The sequence below is a fragment of the Porites lutea genome, chromosome 5 (assembly GCF_958299795.1).
Source record: "Porites lutea chromosome 5, jaPorLute2.1, whole genome shotgun sequence".
NCBI classification, from domain to species: domain Eukaryota; kingdom Metazoa; phylum Cnidaria; class Anthozoa; order Scleractinia; family Poritidae; genus Porites; species Porites lutea.
The window spans coordinates 39,030,107-39,053,308 of NC_133205.1; the positions used below are offsets into that span (position 1 = coordinate 39,030,107).

Here is a 23,202-nt window from a genome sequence, read left to right on the forward strand (position 1 = left end):
GGGTTTTCTTAATATGTAAATATCCCAGCTTCAAAAACGAGACATCAGAAGGCAAAGCTTTGTAAGCCTTTCTGATTCATTTAACTTACACTCCTTTTTGAACGGCAGTTGTGTTTCCCAGAGTCCCGGGCGGAAAGCGATGTCTGTGTTGTGGTGCTATTGATTGGCGCTTTCATTCACCGTTGAGAGAATCTGTTTTGTTATTCAGGATTCCGATGCGCGCAAGAGTAAAATTCACGAAATTTTTTTGTCTCCGTTAGGAGGCCAAGCTAGCCTGCGTAGAAGGGGCCTGTTTTTTTCAGGGACGAAGGAAGAAATTTCGAGGTTAACCGGTGCCTGCCGCTAAGGACAAAGCATGGTCAAGCGGATTTCAACTCGGTCACCCGCAACCATCGTTCAAATCCCGCTCTAGTCACTAGCAAGTGTTTTTCTCGATAGCCCGGCGTACACATCCTCGGCCATGATTACAGTCAACTCTTTTGCCTACGGCCAGTAGCGATCCTTCCTTGTTATTACTTTTAGAATACATGTATTTTCGTAATAGTAATTTTGTGGGCCTCAATATAATCTATTGGGTCACCAAGAAAAGCGCCACTCCTTTGAAGATTTTGTCTGTTTATTCGTAAACGAGACTGACGAAAGAATTACGTATTCGAGCAATATGTTTCTATGCTTCGCGCATAATGTAGTCAGATTGCTAAAGAATGCACTTTATTTGAGTGTAAGTGTATTTAGCGCGAGAGTTTGCAGCCATTTGCAGGGCAAGGCACTACCTTCATTCCTTGTTTTTTTAGATTCCGAGTACTGTTCTGGCCTCGGAGATCGTACCACCGACTGAGTTAGTCCTGCTAAACATGAAGCTTAAACGCGTTGGTTTGTTCTGTTTTTTTTTTTTTTTTTTAGCAAAACATTGGTAAGGGAAGGAACCCTCTCTAAAATATTTCACAAAAAGAGAAATCCATCAGCCAATATAAACTATCTTAATTTCCATCCGCGATAATCCTTCAAAAATCAACTTAACTAGGAAAATATATCAACTTTTCATAATCAGCTCCTTCAGTCCGAGTGAAGACTAGGCTGAGGTATTGAGAAGACACGCGCAAGGAGCGAAGATTTTTCACCCTGTGAAACAAATTTCAAAATTCATACACTTTAATTTATCTTTTGTTCGCAGTTACATGACGGTGCTGTTTTAGACTTCGTCTGCCCTTGTGTTTTCGCTTTAATGCAAAATTGATACAGCAAGTTTCAAGACATTTATAAACACAGACTTTCGATTAAAATAAAACAGAAGAGCTAAAAAGGCTTCTATAAGAGTTGACATTGACCGAAAATTAATACAAACTTAATGATTTTTATCTCTCATTGGAATGAGCTATGATGACTCTTTCCATGCATTTCAAGGCCTCTAGAAAAAGCCTTTCGGGCGGCTTTCGAAACACTTCTGATTACTTAGCTAAGAACCATGATCTCGCACAAACAGCTTTCAGGAGCCTCAAACATTGAAATTTCGGTAAAAGACAGTAAAGAGATCATTGAGTTACGCTTCTACAGCTTTGTGAAGTATCAGTTAATTAATTTGCAATCACATTTCAGATTCCGCACAAACTCTTACACTAACGCGTGTTAAACTTTATTTACGTAGGGCTCTGGATAAGAATATCAGATATAAAGTGATAGAGATGGACCCAAAGGGAAATCTTTACCTTCACAAGACTGCGTTTCTTTGCAGGAATGATATAATCAAACGACTCGTTAGCGGCAAATACCATCTGGTAGAATCGAGCCCCATTGGTAAGTCACTCGATGTTTCCCACATAGGAAACCAGCAAAGGGCTTTATATGTATACTGTGATGAGTCGTATGCTGTAATGCTTCCAAACTTGTACTGAATTAGCACTGAATTAGCTTATTCTTGAACTGCTAAAATGTTCGAAAAGAAAGAGAATTCTTCAGTGCCATTTTAAATGTCTTCGTACTTGCTTACCACATTTTTTTTTCTAATAATAACTGAAAGAGAGTACTGGTACTGTCCTAACTGAAGAAAACTCAATTTAATTAGAATGCTCGTTTTTGTTATGAACGCAGGTCTGTCAAAAGATTCTTCAGCGCTCAATTGCAAGGTTCTCAAAACAAAAGTGCCTTCTGCCACGTCAGGTGTCTACAGCCAGCACTGCTAACACACGAGTGTCCACCACAGTTCCACTGAGCGAGACGCATTATGAAGCCGTGAGCTTTGCTTTATGGCGCACAATTGGAAAAGAATTCCTTATCAAGAGTAACATCAACAACTGGATCGCTTGCAAGAAAGGTTCTGGAAGCCTCGTGATGCAGAAATCGGGGTCCCTCAGCTGTAAACTGGTCAAACAAGTTTCAAAGCAGTGTGCCGGTGTAGTGCCAAAGTCCATCACGATGCACCATCGCGGTCCTTATCTTTCCATCAGTGGCATCTACTACCATTTCGACGGTCATACGAGAGGAAGTTGGCCCACACATGATCCATGTGGCAAAGGTCAAGCGAATCAAGTAAAAGGCGTGGTTAATCCACACGGTAATATTTTTGTTCGATGAAAAATTTTTCAAGCGCCTGCTGAATATTGGGGAGGAACCAAGATAAAATCGTTAAATGATAATTAGCTCTCTGAGTGACTGTAAACAAAACTAGTAGAAAAAAATTAAACTTAACAACTGGAAACCACACAACTGTTGTGTGGCAACAGAAGGTAGCGGAACATTGTGAATGAATAGCCAATAAATGTGGGTTCCCTATATTGCAATTGTTTCATTTATTATTCAGCATTAAATAAGGTTTAGTTAACTATCGTCACTCAGTTAAATCATCTACTATTCCCACCAAAGAGTAAAGCAAAGTTAAATTATTTCTCTTGACCAAATTTTTCTCGTCATAGGTGTTTCGCGTTACCTACTGAAAGCGACCACACGAAAACGCGGAGTACACTCACCTCTCTCATAAGAGACACCTATCTAAGACGGACACCTGGTGTTGGCCCCAGCCGTTTTTAAGTCTTTTTACTGTAACTACACTCTCTAGACGAGCGACGTCACGTCTGCGGTGAACCGTCAAAGGTCACTTGAGAAATGTATTATGCAGTGAAAGATACGTCTAAGCGGAAAAGTAGGAGCTCAACATGACAGTAAACTACAGTAATTAAGAGGGAAGCAATTTACATAACCATTTTCGTCCTTTCTAAACGCCACGTGGAGAGAACCCAAAAAATTGTCCGGTTAACCTGTAAAAACGTTATCTTCTTGTTTTCGCTGAACTTTAGTTTAACCTTTCAAGAGGAGAACTTCAATTGTTCCCACCAAAAACAAACCATTACTTACTACTTACAGTACTGTATTACAGTTTGTTTTGCAGTTAAAACGTTTACTCAAAATAGCGAATCAATATAGTTTTATTATTTTGTAGCCGTGTTCCAGTTCGCAGAGTGTACAATTTTACACTTTCAGACCACTAAGCGGTAACATTGGCTTGTAATGAACGTTTGTTCATGTATAGTTTAGAAGTTCAGCACTTCATATTTGGAATGACTGTATTGGAACTACCACACGTTTCCCGGCTTATTTTGCTTATGCATGCATATTATCACACAAGAGATTTCAAAAACCCTTGCCCTTGAATAGTAAATTAGGTCAACCTTACTCTGTTTGGGATTGGAGACAAAATAAAAAATCCTTACTGGCTTTCTTAAAAGTTGACGCCAGGGGAAAAATAATTTACCACTCCGCCCGGCTTTCTTTCGCAATCAAGACAAATCAAGTCGTTGTTTCTGAATTGCTTGAACAGTTTGGGGTTGTTTATACTGCACTACAAGAATTTACACTCACGCCAAAATTCGCCATGATTGTTGATTTACAAGGATTATCGATTCTCTTGTGTTGCCGTCAGGCTCAATGCGAGAAATTTTCAATAGACATATATTTTATACGTGGTGTCAGAAACCAAAATGCACATGCGCAAACTCATGAAGCAAAAGTTTGATCAGCAACGTTGTGGACAGACGTTGCAGCTGGAGAAGCCATGATGCTTTTAGCCTGCGTGGCAGGCGTTTGAAAGGGAAGGGAAAGGGGGTTTGGGGCGCGAGAAAAACGCAAGGGGTGCACGAGGAGCGTTTCTCTCGCACCTAAACCTCCCTTTCCCTTCCCTTTCAAACGCCTTCCACGCAGGCTATGATAACCTCAGCGGTTGCCGGGCGTGTTAAGCTATGAACACACTTTACCGGGTAGCTTTTGCGACGGTACGAAAACCACCGGATAGGGCTTCTGTTCACACATAAAAAAGGTGATTTTGGCGCGATTTCTGTAACAGAGCGAAGCTGCGCCGCGCCGAGCCATAAAGTGGGAAATTACATATTGGATGTATATAGGCCTAGATACAAATATCACAGAAAAATCAGCTAAATATATCTCCGGAAATTCCCGATTTTTTTTCTAAATATCTCGAAAATGTTCCAAATATCTCAAAAATATCTGGCCTTATTTCAATAATATTACAGTAAAAACACAAAAAAATAGCCGGTTGTCTAAAATGGCAACACAAATTTCAGCCATTTTGTTGAACATTTATTTAGCCACATTACGTATATTATAAATGGAGAATATTGTTGAATCTGATTACAACAGGTCCATAATTATATGTGGAGATTTGTTTGAATTTCTGTTACTAAAATGCCCATGCCCTAATTAGCATTGAAGTAGCTTCCTAGAAAAACATGATTTCAGTACTTTTTTCGAAACAAAATTCTAAATATCACAATTTTTTTCCTAAATATCATGAGGTTTTCTAAATATCTCAAAATCTTATAAATATCTTTAAAAATATTCGGATATTTGTATCTTGGCCAAGATGTATACGGGATGGCACGAAAAGCTATCCCGACCGATATAGTATGAACATAGCCTTAGATATATATTTTTCAACATATTTTTTGCCTAAAATTATAACATCAATTAAAACTTAATTTTTGAAAAAAATTAATAAAACGCGATAAACATATCCTTCACGTCAAAGGTTGGTGTTTATTTTGAACAAAAGTAAATAGAACAAAGAACGAATGAAATAGTTTCAATCGTTTCTTAAGGTGGCTCCATTGTTTTTTGTTTTTGTTTTTTGTTTCTTTTTATAGTTTGTAATGCGCATTTGATCACGTGATACATGTTAATTTGCGCAATACCAAGTAATGAATATTATATTATTCCGTTGCGGTTATACAGGCGCATTGAACTATGTCGAAACTGTTACCTACTGTCATACCGGTTTACTGTTCGTAACGCGATGACCACGAAGCTTCAGGAGAACTTGGCAATGGAATAATTCGATTTCCCCTGCGAAATTAAAAATTAGCGCTTAAGTCAAGCTAGAGAGACTCTAGAAGGCAATCGCGTCTTGTGAAACATTTTGCGAATATTTCTAGCTGAAATTTCCGGCATCAGCTTTTATTGATAAAATTAGTATGCCAAATAATTTTCTTAGAGAAATCTTTGGAGCAGAATTCCGTAACTAGAGCTGTTCAATAATTTCGACAACGAATCGCTCTCAGGCAGAACGAGCCGTCATTTCAAATTTTTGGAACGAGAATTTTCAAAGCAAGCAGAAGCATATATGCTTCTGGTGCAAGCTATATATATTCTGAAAACCAAGCCGATCGGCAATCGTGCTATTCTTTCAAAGGTACTCTATAAATTATTCCAAACCTTGCTGTGAAGACAATTGATTTATTCTTCAACATTTTTTAAATGTCCTTCAGCAGTTTTGGCTCAAGTTCCTTCTAAATAGAGCCTCTTGTGTAAATAGAAAATTAATAATCCATAAAGAAAAAAAATCCATAAGCCGATGTAAACATCTGATTCATTCGCCTATCGGCCTGACATTCCTTTAATGTTCTGCAACTAGGAAAAATCGCCAGTTCCTTTTGTCTGAGTGGGGACTAGGGAAGGGAATATTGATTAATCACGGGGGTTAAAAATGAAATGCCGCAAGTTAAAAATCTTGTTACGGTAATGTGGCATATTTTATACAACTATTGTCTGACCTCGTATAAACCCACGCTGCTCATATCGGTTTAATCGTGAGGTAAATTTATTGCATTATTCTGTGGACAGACACTGTACGATGTTTCGTTTTACGTTGGCGTTTTTTATCGCCAGCCTCTGTTTTTCCGCAATAAGGTAACTGTTTTTCCGATTTTTATCTGTTTATGGCTTTATGCTGAACATATAATGAGTATAAATGTGAAACCTCTCAATTTTCTTGTTGAGAAATTGCCTTTTATTTCTTTTCCCGTTAAACAATTTTGAGAGAATTGATAGTCTTGTCGTTGTATGATTTCACACGCCGCTTAGACCCTCAGTTCATTTGTCACTTTAATGTACAATTACTAAATACACAAGATTTTAAATACGAAAAATTTTACAAGAACAACGAGGCTCACATCTGCACAAAAATCGAGAGCATTATTGTAACTACTTCGGCCGGGATGCAAGTGTGAAATATTATTAATTGACAAAGCAAAATACATCAGTTCATACGGATGCAAACGCATTGCAGGTTTTTATTGGGTAAAAACAACGATGAAAGAGATCATAACCAACTTGAAGTAGTTAGAAGGGCAAAGCTGCTGGGTGTGATAATTACAAGCGATTTATCATGGAATGAGCACATTAACGAAACTGTAGAGAAGGCGTCTAAACGTTTGTATTTCCTAGTTCAGCTTAAACGGGCAAAGCTTCCATGTAGGGACTTAGTCCTCTTTTATGCCTAGTTTATGCAGCGCCTGTTTTCTTTTATGCTCTGCCCAAATATTTACTGTGTGAGCTGGAGCGGGTCCACAAAGGGGCATTATCGATCATTTGTCCCAGTCTGTCTTATGACAAGGCACTTCAAGTTGAAGCTGGTATTCCAACCATTATTTCATATTGCGAGGACTTATGTGACAAGGTTTTCATAACGCTGCCCTCGGCAACAAGGATAAACTTAACAAGCTATTACCTGAAGCCAATAAGGCTCCATTTTACTAAGAAATCACCGACACTTTGCACTTCCAAAGTGGAAGACGGACCGTTTTCAGAACACTTTTATTTTGTCATCGTGCCTAAAGTACAATTAAATGATTCGGTTTGAATGCTTTTATATATTATATGCATGAATTTTTAATATTTTAATATTGATGTATTGTAAATTATTCTATTTTTTAGCTTAGTTTTATTTGTAAATACGCAATTCAGCCTCTGGCTGCCCATGTATTTATCGTAATAAACTATCTATCTATCTATCTAATTATACGTATATAGCCTCAAGCGTTCATTTTTGTGGTAAAGGACAACAAAGGCTATTTATATATCATATCTACAGCGTTTTGTAGGATAAATTTCCCACCAAATTTTTGATTCCGTGCAAATTCTTTCAAAAATGAATATGCGCGATCAGCTAGGAGTAAGCTAATCACATGTAATCAAGTATGTAACTTGTTAAACTTGATTTTCACGCAGGGCCATGAAGAAAATTCGATACAAAGTTCTTGAGATGGACCCAAAAGGAAACCTTTACCTTTACAAGACTGCGTTTCTCTGCAAATATGAAATTGTTAAACGACTTATAAATGACACATACCAGCTGGTAGAATCGAACCCTATCGGTGAGTCGCGGTGGTGGTTTAACATGCAATGCAACGACTTTTAGATTTTTATTCAGTTAGTATAAGACCAGGGAATTTTCCAAGTAAATCGTGCTGAGCTATTTCATTGATCTGTCACTCCTACGATGTAAGAAAAGCTTGTAAATTCCTGAATTAGAGGAATAAGATATAACTTCCTTGAACTGCTAAGAATGTCAAAAAAGCGAGAAACCGCAGTGCTGCAGTAGTGCCACTCAAAATGTTTTTCTTCGTTCTCAATACTCACCACGGAGAGCAACCGTTGCGTAAATTCAGGTGGTATGCAGAAAGTTATTTTGTCCATCTTCCCTTGTTTTCAGTGGTAACTGTGGTGACGGGAAGGACGGCTGCTGGCACGCGCTTTCAGAAACAAATCTCATTTTCAAATGGTCGTTTTCTTTGTAAACGCAGGTCTGTCAAAAGATTCTTCAGCACTCAATTGCAACGATCTCAAAACAAAGGTGCCTTCTGCCACGTCAGGCGTCTACTGGATTGACCCGGATGCTGGTTCCCATAGAAACGCTTTTCAGGCCTATTGCGACCAACAGACGGACGGCGGAGGTTGGACTTTGGTCTGGAGTTATACCTTCACAACTTATTCAAGCTTCACGTCTGGTGCAAACGCTGTCACTCCGCGGCCTACATGGACAGCCAGCAAAGCTAACACAAGAGTGTCCACCGCAGTTCCACTGAGCGAGACGCATTATGAAGCCATGAACTTTGCTTTGTGGCGCACCATTGGAAAAGAATTCCTTATCAAGAGTAACATCAACAACTGGATCGCTTGCACGGAGGGATCTGGAAGCCTAGTGATGCAGAAAGCGGGGTCCCTCAACTGTAAACTGGTCAAACAAGTTTCAAAGCAGTGCGCAAGTGTTGTGCCAAAGTCCATCGCCAGGAACACATATGGTCCGTATCTCTCCAGCAGTAGCCTCTACTATTATTTCGACGGTCATACGAGTGGAAATTGGCCCACACATGATCCATGTGGCAGAAATCAAGCGAATCAAGTAAAAGGCGTGGTCAATCCACATGGCAATATTTTTGTAAGGTGAAAAATTTCTCAAGCGCCTTCTGAATATTGGGGAGGAACCAAGATAAAGTCATTAAATGCCAATAAGCACTCTAAGAGATTGTAAACAAAGCTAGTAGCAAAAATTTAAACGTAACATACAACTGAAAACTATACTACTGTTGTGTGGCAGCAGAGGGCAGCGGAACATTGTAAATGAAAAGCCAATAAATGTGGGTTCCTTATATTGCAATTGTTTAATCAGTATATTTTTCAGTATTAAATAAGGTTTCATCACCCAGTTAGTTCATCTACTATTCCTATCGTCAAAGAGTAAAACAAAGTTTAATTAATTCCCTTGACCAAATTTTTCTCGTTTATACGTTTTTCGCGTCATCCTTCTGAAAAGGCTGTTTAATTAAGGGCACCTCTAAAAGACGGACGCCTGGTGTTGGCCTCTGTTGTTTTCAAGTCATTTTACCGTAACTATACTCTTTATAAATAAGAAGGACACCTCCCTACGACGAACAACTTACACTTCTGAAACCGTCAAAAGACAATTGTGAAGTGGTTTATGACGTGAAAAATGCGTCTAAGCGGAAATGTAGGTGCTCACCATGAAAGTAAACTGCTACAACAAGGGAGAAGGAATTTACATAACCAAATACTGTACGGAACTCCTACTGCTCGTATCTTAAAACCATTATCGACCTTTCTAAACGTCACGTAGAGAGAAACAACTTAAAACATCTTCCTGTTATCTTCTCGTTTTCGCTGAACTATAGTTTAGTCTTTCAAGAGAACTTTTCCCACCAAAAACAAACCATTACTTACTGTATTACAGTTTGTGTTGCAGTTAAAACGTTAACTCAAAGAAGCAAATCACTATAGTTTTATTTTTTTGTAGTCTTGTACATGTTCCAGTTCGCAGAGTGTATAATGTTGCACCTCAGTGTAGACCACTAAGCCGTGACATTGGTTTGTAATGAACGTTTGATCAATCACATGTACTGTACTAGTTTAATTGCTAGTTCTAGCAATTCACATTTGGAATAACTGTACATTGGAACTACCACACATGTCCCGGCTCATCTTGCTAATGCATGCATATTATCACACAACAGATCTCAAAAAACTTTGCCCCCGCATTGAAAATTAGGACAAGGTAACTCGCCTTGGAATTGGAGACAAAATAAAAATCCTTACCGGCCTTCTTAAAAGTTCTCTCCAAGGGAAAAAATAATTTATCACTCCGCTTTCTTTCACAATGAAGTCGATGTTTCTGAATTGCTTTAATAGTTTGAGTTTGTTTACACTGCACTACAAGAATTTAAACCCATGCAAAACAAAATTCGCCCTGATTGATGATTACAAGGATTTTCGATTCTCTTGTGTTGCTGCCCTTAGGTTCCACGCGAGAAACATTCATGTATTATACGGGGTGAGAGAAACCAAATGCACAAAATCAAAGCAAAAATTTGATCAGCAACGTTGTAGCTGGCGAAGCCGAGATAACCTCAGCGGTTGCCAGGGGTGTTACCTTAAATCTCCTCGTGGCAACCACAAAGAAATGCGAAAATAAAACTTTGCACGAACAGAGTGCAAAAAAAAAATACTTGACGCAAGGGAGACTTACCCATGAAAAGTTATTCTTGAAAAAATATATGATTTCATTATATATAATTTCATTATTCAAAAATATATAATTTCATTATTGAAGTCCTTTTAAAAGACTTAAGCAAGTACGCATTCGACTAGGATTCAATGCAGTTCATCTAACAAAAAAGTGTGGTGATTTGAAGACTACCGATGTTTTACGGGAGTGTCTCTCTCTATTGATTTTTCTGCATGGGTTCCATAATGGAGGCTGCATAATTATTCCATAGATGTAATTGTACCCTAAGACCATAGTGGCAGATGGATATGTTTCAACATTAATAATAATTTACATTCAGACATACCGATATTAAGAAGTCACGTTGGAGATTAAAAAGGTTTAAAATAGCCTGTAGAGAGCGTTTCTGCGCGAGTTTTGTGCAAAATTAAGTTTTGAGAGAGCAAAAAGAGGAACAAAGCCGGGGGGATAACTCGCGCAATAACTCTATTGGAAACGCTTGCTACACAGGTTAGGTATAATATGAAGTGAAGCTTTAAACATAGAGGGAAATTTTGAGTTAAATTTCGAGGACATTATTAAGTGATAAGAAAGCCTGAATCAAACGTCGAATTCCACACGTGACAAACCTAATGCATGCCAATGAGCTAAATGTAATGCCAGTCCACACAATAACATTAGGTTTGCTTTACATTTGAAGTTTAAAGTTTTACCCAGGTCTTTAAGTTTTGACAAAAGTAACTAAGAAAAGGGGGATTTCCTGCGGAAAAGGGGAGATAGTTACAAGGGAGTGAAGACGAAATAAACGTAATGACTGAATTATTTATCTCAAATTTATATATTCTATTACAATTATGCCACAGCTAAAAGAAGCAAGGCAAACTGAGAATTCTCCAGTGTAAAGAACAACATAACAGAGGAAGATAAACTCACCGAGATATTGGTAATTTTGGTACGGCGTGAGACAGGCGATCGCGTGATACATAGAGGTTTAACTCATGATTTTTAATCAATTCTCGTGCGTTAAACAAAAGACAACTCCCAAAGCATAAACTCAGCCAAAACGCTAAACATCTTCAATGTTTACTCAAGTTTGGGCTTATAGCAGATAATGTCAAAGTTTTTCAATGATAATGAAATTCAGAATCCGGGTAGTTAGTTAATCAATTGTGGCTCTGGAAAAATTTGAAGGAAAAAAAGCTACGAATTTTTAAGAAAATGCTTTTTTCGTGAGAAGGACTCTTAAACGCTGACAAACGTCAACAAATACCTAAAACTATAATTTCTATATGTTTGCTTTGCTCGAAATCGTGCGCATTTACAAGGCCCTAATGCGTTTTGCTAACTTGCAAGGACCCATCTATTATAACGATGCCCAAAATAAAGGGATGATTCTCATAGTTTATTACATATAATCGTGTAAAATTTGCATATCATTTTCGCATAAATTATGACCTAAATTTAGAAAACGCTGAATTTCTCGAATTGGGTCTTTGCGATTTTGGTGAAACTCTGTTCAGCGCAAGGCACTAATGTGCACTATGTGTAGCCGAGAGATTTTCGCGAAAAAATGCCGGCAACAGCAGATTTTCGACTCAGACCTCAAAGGGGCGTGGGATTTTAACCACGTGACATTTACTCCGATCGCCAAAAATTTTATGTTATATTGTAGATTGATCTATATGTCATCCATTCTATGTGTTAGACTTACGATAAACCACAATAAAGTGACGGTGGGGATACCAGAGAGCTTCAAACTAGGATGGTACCCTCCAAAAAAAACTTTGTCGAGTCACCTTAATGTAAGCCTTGCCGACCTAAAACGATGTTGCCCTTTCACTCAGGGTTACTCTGGCGTCGGTTTCGCTTTTTGGTAGTCTTCATTTTACGGTTTGTAAAAACAGGTACACCCACTCTCTCATCATTCCCCAATATTCGGTTGGATCCGCGTCGCAAAAAATGCTAAACGCGACGGTTCTTTGCTCCAGTTTTTTGTCCAACAATTCGGGAATCCTTCCAATACTTCCAAATAGCGAAAGTCTCCGATTAGATCTTTCTTTTCTCAAGGTTCTTAATAGAAGTTCTTCATAGCTGTTCTTTGCTGTAGAATATTAACTTTCTAGAGTAATCTGGCCCTTAATATCGTTTCAACTGCACACAGTGACCTTTGCTTTACCCTCTGTTTTAGAAGCCATTTTGAATCCGGAATTTAAAAAGTCCTGGAAAAACGGTACTGCCAGGCTCCCGCGCGGTATTAAATCCAACTAGTGGTCTATTATCAATGCTGCGTTCTGATTGGTTGAGCTACTACTAGGCTATACGTTATAGGCCACTAGTAGCGGAAAGCACCGGCTTTGAAAACCAAAACAATGGCGGCCGAATCGCGTTTTGCTAGCTAAAGTTGTTTTGTCTCGATATTTTTGACCAACTACACTGTAGTTGGATTTTGCTAAAACAATTATTCCTCTCACCCTCATGGCCATGGCCTGAGTCAATAGCCCATTCGGCCTTTGGCCTCATGGGTTATTGACTGAGAGCCCATTCGGGCTCGACGAATAATTGTTAAATACATTTGACCACTCCTTTATCAAGCCTTTGAGTAAAATACCAGACATATTTGGCAACACCTTTGTCAAACTTTTGACTTAAATCTTAGACATATTTGACGACACCTTTGCCGCATCTTTAACCTGAGCCTCAGGTGGCACATTTGACGACGCTTTTAGCAAGCCTTTGACTTTAATCTCAGACATTATTTTGCCGCGATTTTTTCACACCTTTGGGTCGAATCTCAGACATATTTGACGACGCCTTTGATAGGGGCACAAATGCTCGTCAAATATACTTTTGACGCGCGTTAAAGGTGAGGGTTAAAGGCGTGAACAAAACGGCCTAAAGACCCGCCTGAAACCGTCGTAAGACCAATATTTGTCGCGCGTCAAAGGTGTGCAAAGGTCGTCTTTATCGCGCGTTTCACTGCGCCTTTGACGCTCGATAAATTCATGATTTCGTCCCGTGATATTGCTTGTTGTGAATTAACTAGTCTTGTCCTTTGCAGGGGCACCCAACGAATCTGTTCCTCACTTTATCTGTTCCCCATAGGAATCTTGCTGGCTGGCAAAATATTCGGTGTTCCAATGAGCTGGCTGAAAAATTTCTTATTGTTAGAGGCTTTGGCTGGGAATTACTGACTTTTCTAGCATTTCAAGCCGAGCTGGCTGAGAAACTCTAAAGACCGAGGACGACTGAAGAAAAGTATCCCTTCCCTCCCCCCGGAAGAGTGGTGACAAACATTTGACGGCTGGCCAGAGAGATCGCGCTTGCGGAAAAAACCGGTTTTGTGTCGGTTATTTTTGCGAGGGATTTCAAAGCGCGCGCAAGCGCGCGGATGTCTGCACATGTACAGATCGAAGAACTTTCCTCATTTACATGTAAGATTAATTTCCATTGTTATTTTATCTGTATGCTGAATTTCTCGTGATGTTCATCTACACTGAATTGAGACGAATCGAGTGAATCTAACAGCAGTAATTTGTATTTTCATTCACAGATTTAAGTTTCGGCGCCCTGTAGTGTGTGTTCAGCGTTTTCGAAGGTCAGACTTCTTATTATAGTTGTGTTAATGCTTTTTTTCGGTTATCCGTGTTAGTCTAGTGCGTGATGACCTTTTACAGTTGAAGCGAACTGAGCCAACAAATTTTAAAAAACTGACAGCACTATTTTTGTTTACAGTTAGGCCGTGTAGGCAGCCACCGGATCGAGTAATTAACGACTTCAGTTTGAAAAAATGGACATTGTCAAATGATAAGAACCCACTTGCACGTGAGGATGGCAAAGACGGCTTGGATGCAAATGGATTAAAATGTGAATTACTATGGTGTTAACTATAGTTTTTCTTTTCTCTGACTAAGCAAATTTTATTGGTTCTGGCCAGACTGTGGTTTTATTTGTCAGAATGCATCTGATGCTCAGCTGTTTTGTATTGGATTGAGTACTTAATTAAGACATTAATACTATTGTTCATACAATGTATGTGTCAGCAATAACTGCTGATCAATCAACACATACATTGATGACAGTAAAAATTAATTGTTATTGTGACCAATTCAACAGCATTAATTCTTTTTTACTTGGCAGATTGTTTACTTCTCCTCTTAAACAATCTTTAGTCATACTCTGTCTCTGTACAAAACAAAGCTAAGTTAGGATTGTGACGATGAGCATTCACTGTTTGTTCATTCTTACGACCCTCTCTCTTCCATTGGATTGAGTTATTCTTATGACAATGCGGATTCAATATTTGTTCATTCTTACGACTCTCTTTCTTCCATCAAATTGGGTTAGGCTTGTGGTGATGGGCATTCACTGTTTGTTCATTCTTACGACCCTCTCTTCCATCAGGTTGGGTTAGGCTTGTGACGATGGGCATTCACTGTTTGTTCATTCTTACGACCCTCTCTCTTCCATCAGGTTGGGTTAGGCTTGTGACAATGGGCATTCACTGTTTGTCCATTCTTACGACCCTCTCTCTTCCATCGGGCTGAGTTAGGCTTGTGACGATGGGCATTCACTGTTTGTTCATTCTTATGACCCTCTCTCTTCCATCGGGTTGAGTTAGGCTTGTGACGTTGGGCATTCACTGTTTGTTCATTCTTACGACCCTCTCTCTTCCATCAGGTTGGGTTAGGCTTGTGATGATGGGCATTCTCTGTTTGTTCATTCTTACGACCCTCTCTCTTCCATCGGGTTGAGTTAGGCTTGTGACATTGGGCATTCACTGTTTGTTCATTCTTACGACCCTCTCTCTTCCATCGGGTTGGGTTAGGCTTGTGATGATGGGCAATCACTGTTTGTTCATTCTTACGACCCTCTCTCTTCCATCAGGTTGGGTTAGGCTTGTGACAATGGGCAATCACTGTTTGTTCATTCTTACGACCCTCTCTCTTCCATCGGGTTGGGTTAGGCTTGTGATGATGGGCAATCACTGTTTGTTCATTCTTACGACCCTCTCTCTTCCATCAGGTTGATTTAGGCTTGTGACGATGGGCAATCACTGTTTGTTCATTCTTACGACCCTCTCTCTTCCATCAGGTTGATTTAGGCTTGTGATGATGGGCAATCACTGTTTGTTCATTCTTACGACCCTCTCTCTTCCATCAGGTTGATTTAGGCTTGTGATGATGGGCATTCACTGTTTGTTCATTCTTACGACCCTCTCTCTTCCATCAGGTTGATTTAGGCTTGTGACGATGGGCAATCACTGTTTGTTCATTCTTACGACCCTCTCTCTTCCATCAGGTTGATTTAGGCTTGTGATGATGGGCAATCACTGTTTGTTCATTCTTACGACCCTCTCTCTTCCATCAGGTTGATTTAGGCTTGTGACGATGGGCAATCACTGTTTGTTCATTCTTACGACCCTCTCTCTTCCATCAGGTTGATTTAGGCTTGTGACGATGGGCAATCACTGTTTGTTCATTCTTACGGCCCTCTCTCTTCCATCAGGTTGATTTAGGCTTGTGATGATGGGCAATCACTGTTTGTTCATTCTTACGACCCTCTCTCTTCCATCAGGTTGATTTAGGCTTGTGATGATGGGCATTCACTGTTTGTTCATTCTTACGACCCTCTCTCTTCCATCAGGTTGATTTAGGCTTGTGACGATGGGCAATCACTGTTTGTTCATTCTTACGACCCTCTCTCTTCCATCAGGTTGATTTAGGCTTGTGATGATGGGCAATCACTGTTTGTTCATTCTTACGACCCTCTCTCTTCCATCAGGTTGATTTAGGCTTGTGACGATGGGCAATCACTGTTTGTTCATTCTTACGACCCTCTCTCTTCCATCAGGTTGATTTAGGCTTGTGACGATGGGCATTCACTGTTTGTTCATTCTTACGACCCTTTCTCTTCCATCGGGTTGGGTTAGGCTTGTGATGATGGGCATTCACTGTTTGTTCATTCTTACGACCCTCTCTCTTCCATCAGGTTGATTTAGGCTTGTGACGATGGGCATTCATTGTTTGTTCATTCTTACGACCCTCTCTCTTCCACCAGGTTGGGTTAGGCTTGTGACGATGGGCATTCACTGTTTGTTCATTCTTACGACCCTCTCTCTTCCACCAGGTTGGGTTAGGCTTGTGACGCTGGGTATTCCTTTTTTGTTCATTCTTATATGACCCTCTCTCTTCCATCTGGTTGAGTTAGGGAATTCATTGTTTGCACTGAGAACTTTGCTTCCTTTGTGGCCCTCTATTCAGTTGTCTATTAAGTTTCCATTTTCCTTTAATGTGAATGGACGCACATCCATGTCATTGGGAGGAAGATGCTTAACAGTTTGTTCAATCATGGTAACATTTTAAATTTTGATAAAATAAAAAATTATTTATAGCGTGGAGAAAGTCCATTCATTTGGACTAGTTCAACTGCTAGACCTTATTATGGTTTGCAGAAATTTTACTGATCTTGTTATCCATCCATTTCAATATTCTGGTATTGTGTGGAGGAAATTTATAAATAATGACTGTCATATTAGGCGAATCAAGGAATTTTTTTTATTTTTCAGTGGATGTGGAAAGATATACAATATAGCTAAATTGGTTGACTGCAGCACCATAATAACAAATAGATTGCTACCTCAACCTTTTTTTTTGTGTTGTTTGGCGCAGACGTTCATGATAAATAAATATGTTTCAACTTAAGCGTAAGGTTTCACACCTAAAAGGGGTGGAGTCTACTTTTTACAAATACCACCAATCACAGGATGCCCACATAAAGTGGGTAACCCTTGGTATTATTGAATTTAGAAGAAATGTATGAGAATTGCAAAAAGTTCCATAAGATTTTACTATTCTGCAATAAATATTTACATATGAAATGAGAATAAACTAACCTTCAATTTCAAGGACTCGCATTGCTCAGGAAAAAATCGCTAAAATTTGCCATTTCCAGCCATACAATGTAACAACAACAGCACTTCATTTCAGATAAAGGTTGGGTTATCCTCATCTTATATGAAAATATAATATTGATCACAGAATAGTACAGTAATAATTATGGAACTTCTTGCTATTCTCACACATTGCTTCTGAATTCAATAATACCAAGGGTCACGCACTTTGTGTGGGGCCCCTGTGATAACAATAGCTTTGATTAGTAAGGCTATAACTAGATCTGAAAACATCACACTCAATCAGTATTGCTGCTGGCTGTAGTCAATTAACATTTGTCTCTTATTTTTTCCTTTTTAATATTATTTTTCAGGCTGGGGAAATAGCAAGGAACTGGGCATTACCTTGGTTTATCCTGGCAAGTATGTTAAACAATTGCCTTGTGTACAATGCTGCTAGGTGTTATGAATTCTGCGCTCACTTTCCAGGCTCACAAAAGTCTCCTAAAATTCAGACTGCTCCAGACAGCAGTACATTTAGAGTATTATATACTACAGCTGTTTGTCAAAAAAAAAAAACAGAATGACACGCAAATAGCGGGCTATATTACAACAACACTTTGCAAAGAACTGAAAGCAAGCAACTGCGTATATAGATCACAAGGTGCCCCTGCTAGAGGCATCGGGCCATCCCCAGTATAGCAGGAAAAACTGCAAACCAGCATTGTTTCGAGGTTAACTTTGTCTAAATTACATTTAGCCACATTAATATAAGTATTGTTATTGTTATCATTATCATTATTCCTTTCATTTATTTTAATTAATTTAATTCCTGGCTGGGAAATAAATTTGATCAGCTGGCTGGGAAACCAACCAATTTTATCTAGCTGGCTGGGAAATTTCTTGTGTGTCTTGCTGGGAAAAAGGAACAGATAATGTTTTCCCAGCAACACTGAAAAACACGTGAAGATGCCTTAATAACATTTATTTTCATTAATGGGGGTATAATAATACATTTTACAACAAATTGGTAGTTGGGTGCCCCTGCCTTTGGCTGCCGGATGGACCCTATTTCAGCCTATTATTAGTTTTTCCATCCTGAAGTAGTCCTTAGACGCCTACGGCGATGAAAATTTTTGAGATTCTTTAGAAAAACTGAATTTTCCTCGTCAGATGTCTATTGACGGTAACAGAGAGAAAGAAACAATTAGCCGTGAAAACGCCAAAATAATTAAATAACAGTTTACCGTAAATACTTCCACTCAACTAAGAAACTCTATGTATCCCTGAGCACAATAATGGACTACTCGTACTCTTACCTAGAGATTTGATTTAGTGAATGCATGTTATAGTTACTTAAAGGATTTATCAGTTCATCTTTCTTTTAACAACTGGAAAAAATTCGGTATATACTTATACGCGGTCTAACATAAATAAACTGAGTCATCATTTCCGGAAAGCCACCGAGGTAAATGAAACAAGTGTAAAAAGATTTTTTAAGCCTATTATTTGCTGCAAAAAAAATACTTTTGCTATGTGTTGTTTATATTCAGCAATGAAAAGGATTATTTAAAGGACGAAAATACAGATGATGTTGTTGCAACTGCTGCTAAAATATAACAGCGACAAGAGAACAACGTCGGAAGTTTGTTTGACGTTCTACTTCATTCAGAGGGTGTACTCTTCTCCCTCCTTTACTAAACAAGGCGACTTGACACTCGGTTATACAGTGTTGCTCTTCAAGTATCTCCAACAATCGCCCCCTAATCGCTAAGGAAAACATCATATACAGTTAATCCCCGTTAATACGGACCCAGAGGGGGTAGAGAAAATGTGAGGGTTTGCTTTCCACAGGGAATGGGCAATTACACCATCTTTTAGATATTCGAAAATTCTAAGAGAGGCAGGCGAGCAAGAAATATTGTCGTTGGGGGCCCCTGATAGATAGTTCCAATGCTTGGGTTTATAAAACAAAAGAAATAGAGTTGAGTCTTTTCTTCAACTCATTTTTCGGTATATGAAAAATTCGACGTTTGAACTGGGCCTGAGTTGAAACAATCGCGATTGAAGATTAAAAGAATGCAGAGTCACTTTTTAAGAGACGTTTTCGCCGCCATCGCCGTCCTTGGATCTCAAGGTCCCTAGAAGTAAAGCTGGAAGCAAATCAGTGTCAAAATATTAAAAAGAAATATTTATTTTGTCTCCCAAATTCCAGATAAATATATTTGCAAAAGTATGAATATTAAAGATCACGTTGAGTTTCAATAAATTTTTTCCCCTCGAATGAATCAATGTCGACCTAAATTTTGTTTAAAAAGAGGAAAAAGCTATAATTTATCTTTGCCGTCAAAAGTTTAATTAGTTATATATTCGGAATAAAAATAAATTCAATAAAGAATGATGAAATATTGACTTTTTTAGTTTCAATGTTTGCTCAAAAGGGGAAATATCAGAAGGTAAAGCCTTGTAAGCCTTTCTGATTGATTTAAAGGAAGCCACTCTAACATGTTCCATAAAGAGAAAAATCCATCAGCCAGAATAAACTACTTTTATTTCCATCGGCAATAATCCTTCAAAGATCAACTTAACTATAGGAACTTTTCATTATCAACTCCTTTCGTCCGAGTGGGGACTAGGGTGGGGTATTGATTAGTCACACGTCAGAATTAAAAATAAAGTGAATAAAGGCCGCAAGTAAAAAATCTTGTTACCGTAATGTGGCATATTTTATTCAGCTTTTGTCTGACCTCGTGGTAAGCAATTTATAGACCCAAACTGCTTCATATCAACATCATTTCAACTGGTTAATCGTAAGACATTTAAAGCATTCCTGTGAAGCAATTCAAAATGATGTTTCTTTTTACGCTGTGCTTACTTCTCGTCAGTGTCTTTTCTTCGGCGACAAGGTAACAGTATTTCTAATTTATACCTGATCAGTGAACATATAACGAGTACGTGAAATTAAACAAAAGTCTTTCACTTTCTTGATGAGAGGCTGTCGCTAGTTTGCTTTCATTTTACCTTGTTTACACTAAGATTTTTCACCCAGTGAAACAAATTTCAAAATTTATACTTTAATTTATCGTTTGTTCGGTTACATGACTGTGCTGTTTTAGACTTCGCCCACTCCTGTGTTTTTGCTTTTATGCAAGATTGATACAGCAAGTTTCCAAGACATTCATAAACAAAGCCTTTCGATTGAAGCAATGCAAAAGAGCTCAAAAGGCTTCTGTAAGAGTTAAAAACATTGAACGAAAAATTATACAAACGTAATGATTTTTATCTCTAATTGGAATGAGCTATGATGATTCTTTTCCATGCATTTTAACGCCTCCAGAAAAAGTCTTTCAGGCGGCTTTTGAAACACTTCTGGTTACCTAGCTAAGAACCATGATCTCGCACAAACAGCTTTCAGCAGCCTCAAACAGTGAAATTTCGGTATAAGACAGAAAAGAGAGTTTTACGACATTGACTTACACATCTACAGCTTTTTTGAAGTATCAGTAACATTAATTTGCAGTCACCTTATTTTCAGTTTCCGCACAAACTCTTACTCTAACGCATGTTAAACTTTATTTACGTAGGGCTCTGGATAAAAATACCAGATATAAAGTGCTAGAGATGGACCCAAAGGGAAATCTTTACCTTCACAAGACTGCGTTTCTCTGCAAGAATGATATAATCAAACGACTCGTTAGCGGCAAATACCATCTCGTAGAATCGAGCCCCATTGGTAAGTCACTCAATGTTTCCCACATAGGAAACCAGCAAATGGCTTTATATGTACTGTGATGAGTCGTATGCTTGATGCTTCCAGACTTGTACTGAATTAGCTTTTGATAAGACTAGGATTTCTCTAAGTAAATTTAGACTACTCGTAGTTCTTGTTTTTCTAGGGAGATCTTACATAACCTTATAAAAATTCATGAGTTCGGTGAATAAAGTCTTTCCTTTAAGCTACAATGTTCGTAAAGAAAAAGTAATTCTACATTGCCATTTCAAATGTTTTCGTACTTGTTTAAGCCACATTTTTTTTCTAATAATAACGGACAGGGACTGCCGGTACTGTCCTAACTAAAAAAAATCAATTTAATTAAAATGCTCGTTTTCGTTATGTACGCAGGTCTGTCAAAAGAATCTTCAGCACTCAATTGCAACGATCTCAAAACAAAAGTGCCTTCTGCCACGTCAGGCGTCTACTGGATTGACCCCGATGCTGGTTCCCACAGCAACTCATTCCAGGCCTATTGCGACCAACAGACGGACGGAGGAGGTTGGACGTTGGTCTGGAGTTATACCTTCACAACTTATTCAAGCTTCACTTCTGGTGCAAATGCTGTCACTCCTCGGCCTACATGGACAGCCAATGCTAACACACGAGTGTCTACCACAGTTCCACTGAGCGAGACGCATTATGAAGCCATGAACTTTGCTTTGTGGCGCACCATTGGAAAAGAATTCCTTATCAAGAGTAACATCAACAACTGGATCGCTTGCAAGGAAGGTTCTGGCAGTTTCGTGTCACAGAAGACGGGGTCCCTCAGCTGTAAACTGGTCAAACAAGTTTCAAAGCAGTGTGTCGGTGTAGTGCCAAAGTCCATAACGATGCACAGTCATGGTCCTTATCTCAGCAGTGCAAACGCCTATTATTACTTCGACGGTAGTACGAGTAGAAATTGGCCCACACATGATCCATGTGGCAGAAGTCAAGCGAATCAAGTAAAAGGCGTGGTCAATCCACATGGCAATATTTTTGTAAAGTGAAAAATTTCTCAAGCGCCTGCTGAAAATTGGGGAGGAACCAAGATAAATTGATTAAATGCTAATAAGCACTCAAAGGGACTGTAAACAAAACTAGTAGCAAAAAGTTAAACTTAACATACAACTGAATACTATACTACTGTTGTGTAGCAGCAGGGAGGCAGCAGAGCATTGTGAATGAACAGCCAATAAATTTGGGTTCCTTATATTGCAATTGTTTCTCATTTATTTTTCAGCATTAAATGAGGTTTAATTAACTACAGTCACCCAGGCCATTCATGTACTTTCAGTTGCTGATATTCTCACCGTCAAAGAGTAAAACAAAGCTAAATTATTTCCCTTGACAGAATTTTTCGCGTTATACGTTTTTCGCGTTAGCCTCCTGAAAGCGACCACAAGGGAAACTTATAGAAGACGGACACCTGGTGCCTGTTGGCGCCTGATGTTTTCAAGGTTGGAAATTATGTGACTCGCCCCATATTATTAAAACATGGATTTTTGGTTTCCTCTTAATAATCCAGTAAAACCTTCATCTGTGCATGAAAAAATCATAAATCTCTAGCCTCTCGCCTCGGTTCATAAGGAATTTAATTATATTAATATTAAATAATGGAGCTTTGGGGAAAAGGCAAATAACGTTTACCCTAGTATAAAATTCACCGCTGAGATGTCAAAAACAAAGATCACTTTCTTCGACAAAAAAGTGTACAAAGGGATTAGTTATAACAAGGAATCAATCCTAGACGTGCAAACACATCATTGCAAACCAACAGAAACTTTCGGTACACGAACTTCTATTCGTGTCGCCCACCAGGCGTGAAGAAAGGCTTCAGAAAGGGAGAAGCGCTCAGGCTTCTAATGGCTAATTCCTCTCGAACCACTCTTAAGAGAAATATCAAAAATTTCCAAAATCGGCCCGATAGAAAGAGACTGCCCTGCCCCTATTTTGAGAAAGTACCTCTTTGAGGTAAAATCGTCTAAAATTGGCCAACAGGAAAACAGCCCCTCAACAGAGAAAACAATCCGCACGTAAAAACTACTACCTTTTGTTATACATTACCACCCAACTTAACCCTAGCTGGATGAAAATGCTAATGTGGAAATTGCATCTTATACAAAACCGTCAACGGCTAATAGAAATCATATCGCAAGGCTAAACTCCTTAAGGACCTGTTAGTTAGAGCGAAACTCTGATGGTCATATATAAACTTTCTTCACTGACTAAGTGCAGGAGTCGTGTGTTGCCCGT

General features: G+C 38.8%; 2 protein-coding genes across 3 annotated transcripts; both read left to right on the forward strand.

Moving 5' to 3' along the window:
* Positions 1-1,649: 1,649 nt before the first annotated feature.
* LOC140937370 (uncharacterized) lies at positions 1,650-8,815 on the forward strand. 2 transcript variants are annotated; one of them, XM_073386923.1, is made up of 3 exons: positions 1,650-1,794; positions 2,089-2,138; positions 8,138-8,815. In XM_073386923.1, exons 1-3 carry the CDS (start codon positions 1,683-1,685, stop codon positions 8,729-8,731), a joined length of 756 nt encoding a protein of 251 aa, XP_073243024.1. In that variant the 5' UTR covers positions 1,650-1,682; the 3' UTR covers positions 8,732-8,815. The 2 variants fall into 2 exon arrangements, with proteins under 2 accessions (XP_073243024.1, XP_073243023.1); XM_073386922.1 differs by lacking the exon at positions 2,089-2,138 and having other exon boundaries at positions 8,088-8,815.
* An 11,954-nt stretch (positions 8,816-20,769) lies between these two features.
* On the forward strand, positions 20,770-22,074 carry LOC140938664 (uncharacterized). Its single transcript, XM_073388160.1, has 2 exons — positions 20,770-20,925; positions 21,316-22,074. Exons 1-2 carry the CDS (start codon positions 20,814-20,816, stop codon positions 21,954-21,956), a joined length of 753 nt encoding a protein of 250 aa, XP_073244261.1. The 5' UTR covers positions 20,770-20,813; the 3' UTR covers positions 21,957-22,074.
* Positions 22,075-23,202: the final 1,128 nt, after the last annotated feature.

Excerpts from the sequence above, each read along its gene's own strand:
- LOC140937370 (XM_073386923.1), top strand. The coding sequence starts at position 1,683 with ATGGACCCAAAGGGAAATCTTTACCTTCACAAGACTGCGTTTCTTTGC. Across the intron at positions 1,795-2,088 it reads GGTAGAATCGAGCCCCATTG|GTCTGTCAAAAGATTCTTCA; the intron begins GTAAGTCACTCG and ends TTATGAACGCAG. Across the intron at positions 2,139-8,137 it reads GCAAGGTTCTCAAAACAAAA|GTGCCTTCTGCCACGTCAGG; the intron begins GTGCCTTCTGCC and ends CTCAAAACAAAG.
- LOC140938664 (XM_073388160.1), top strand. The coding sequence starts at position 20,814 with ATGGACCCAAAGGGAAATCTTTACCTTCACAAGACTGCGTTTCTCTGC. Across the intron at positions 20,926-21,315 it reads CGTAGAATCGAGCCCCATTG|GTCTGTCAAAAGAATCTTCA; the intron begins GTAAGTCACTCA and ends TTATGTACGCAG.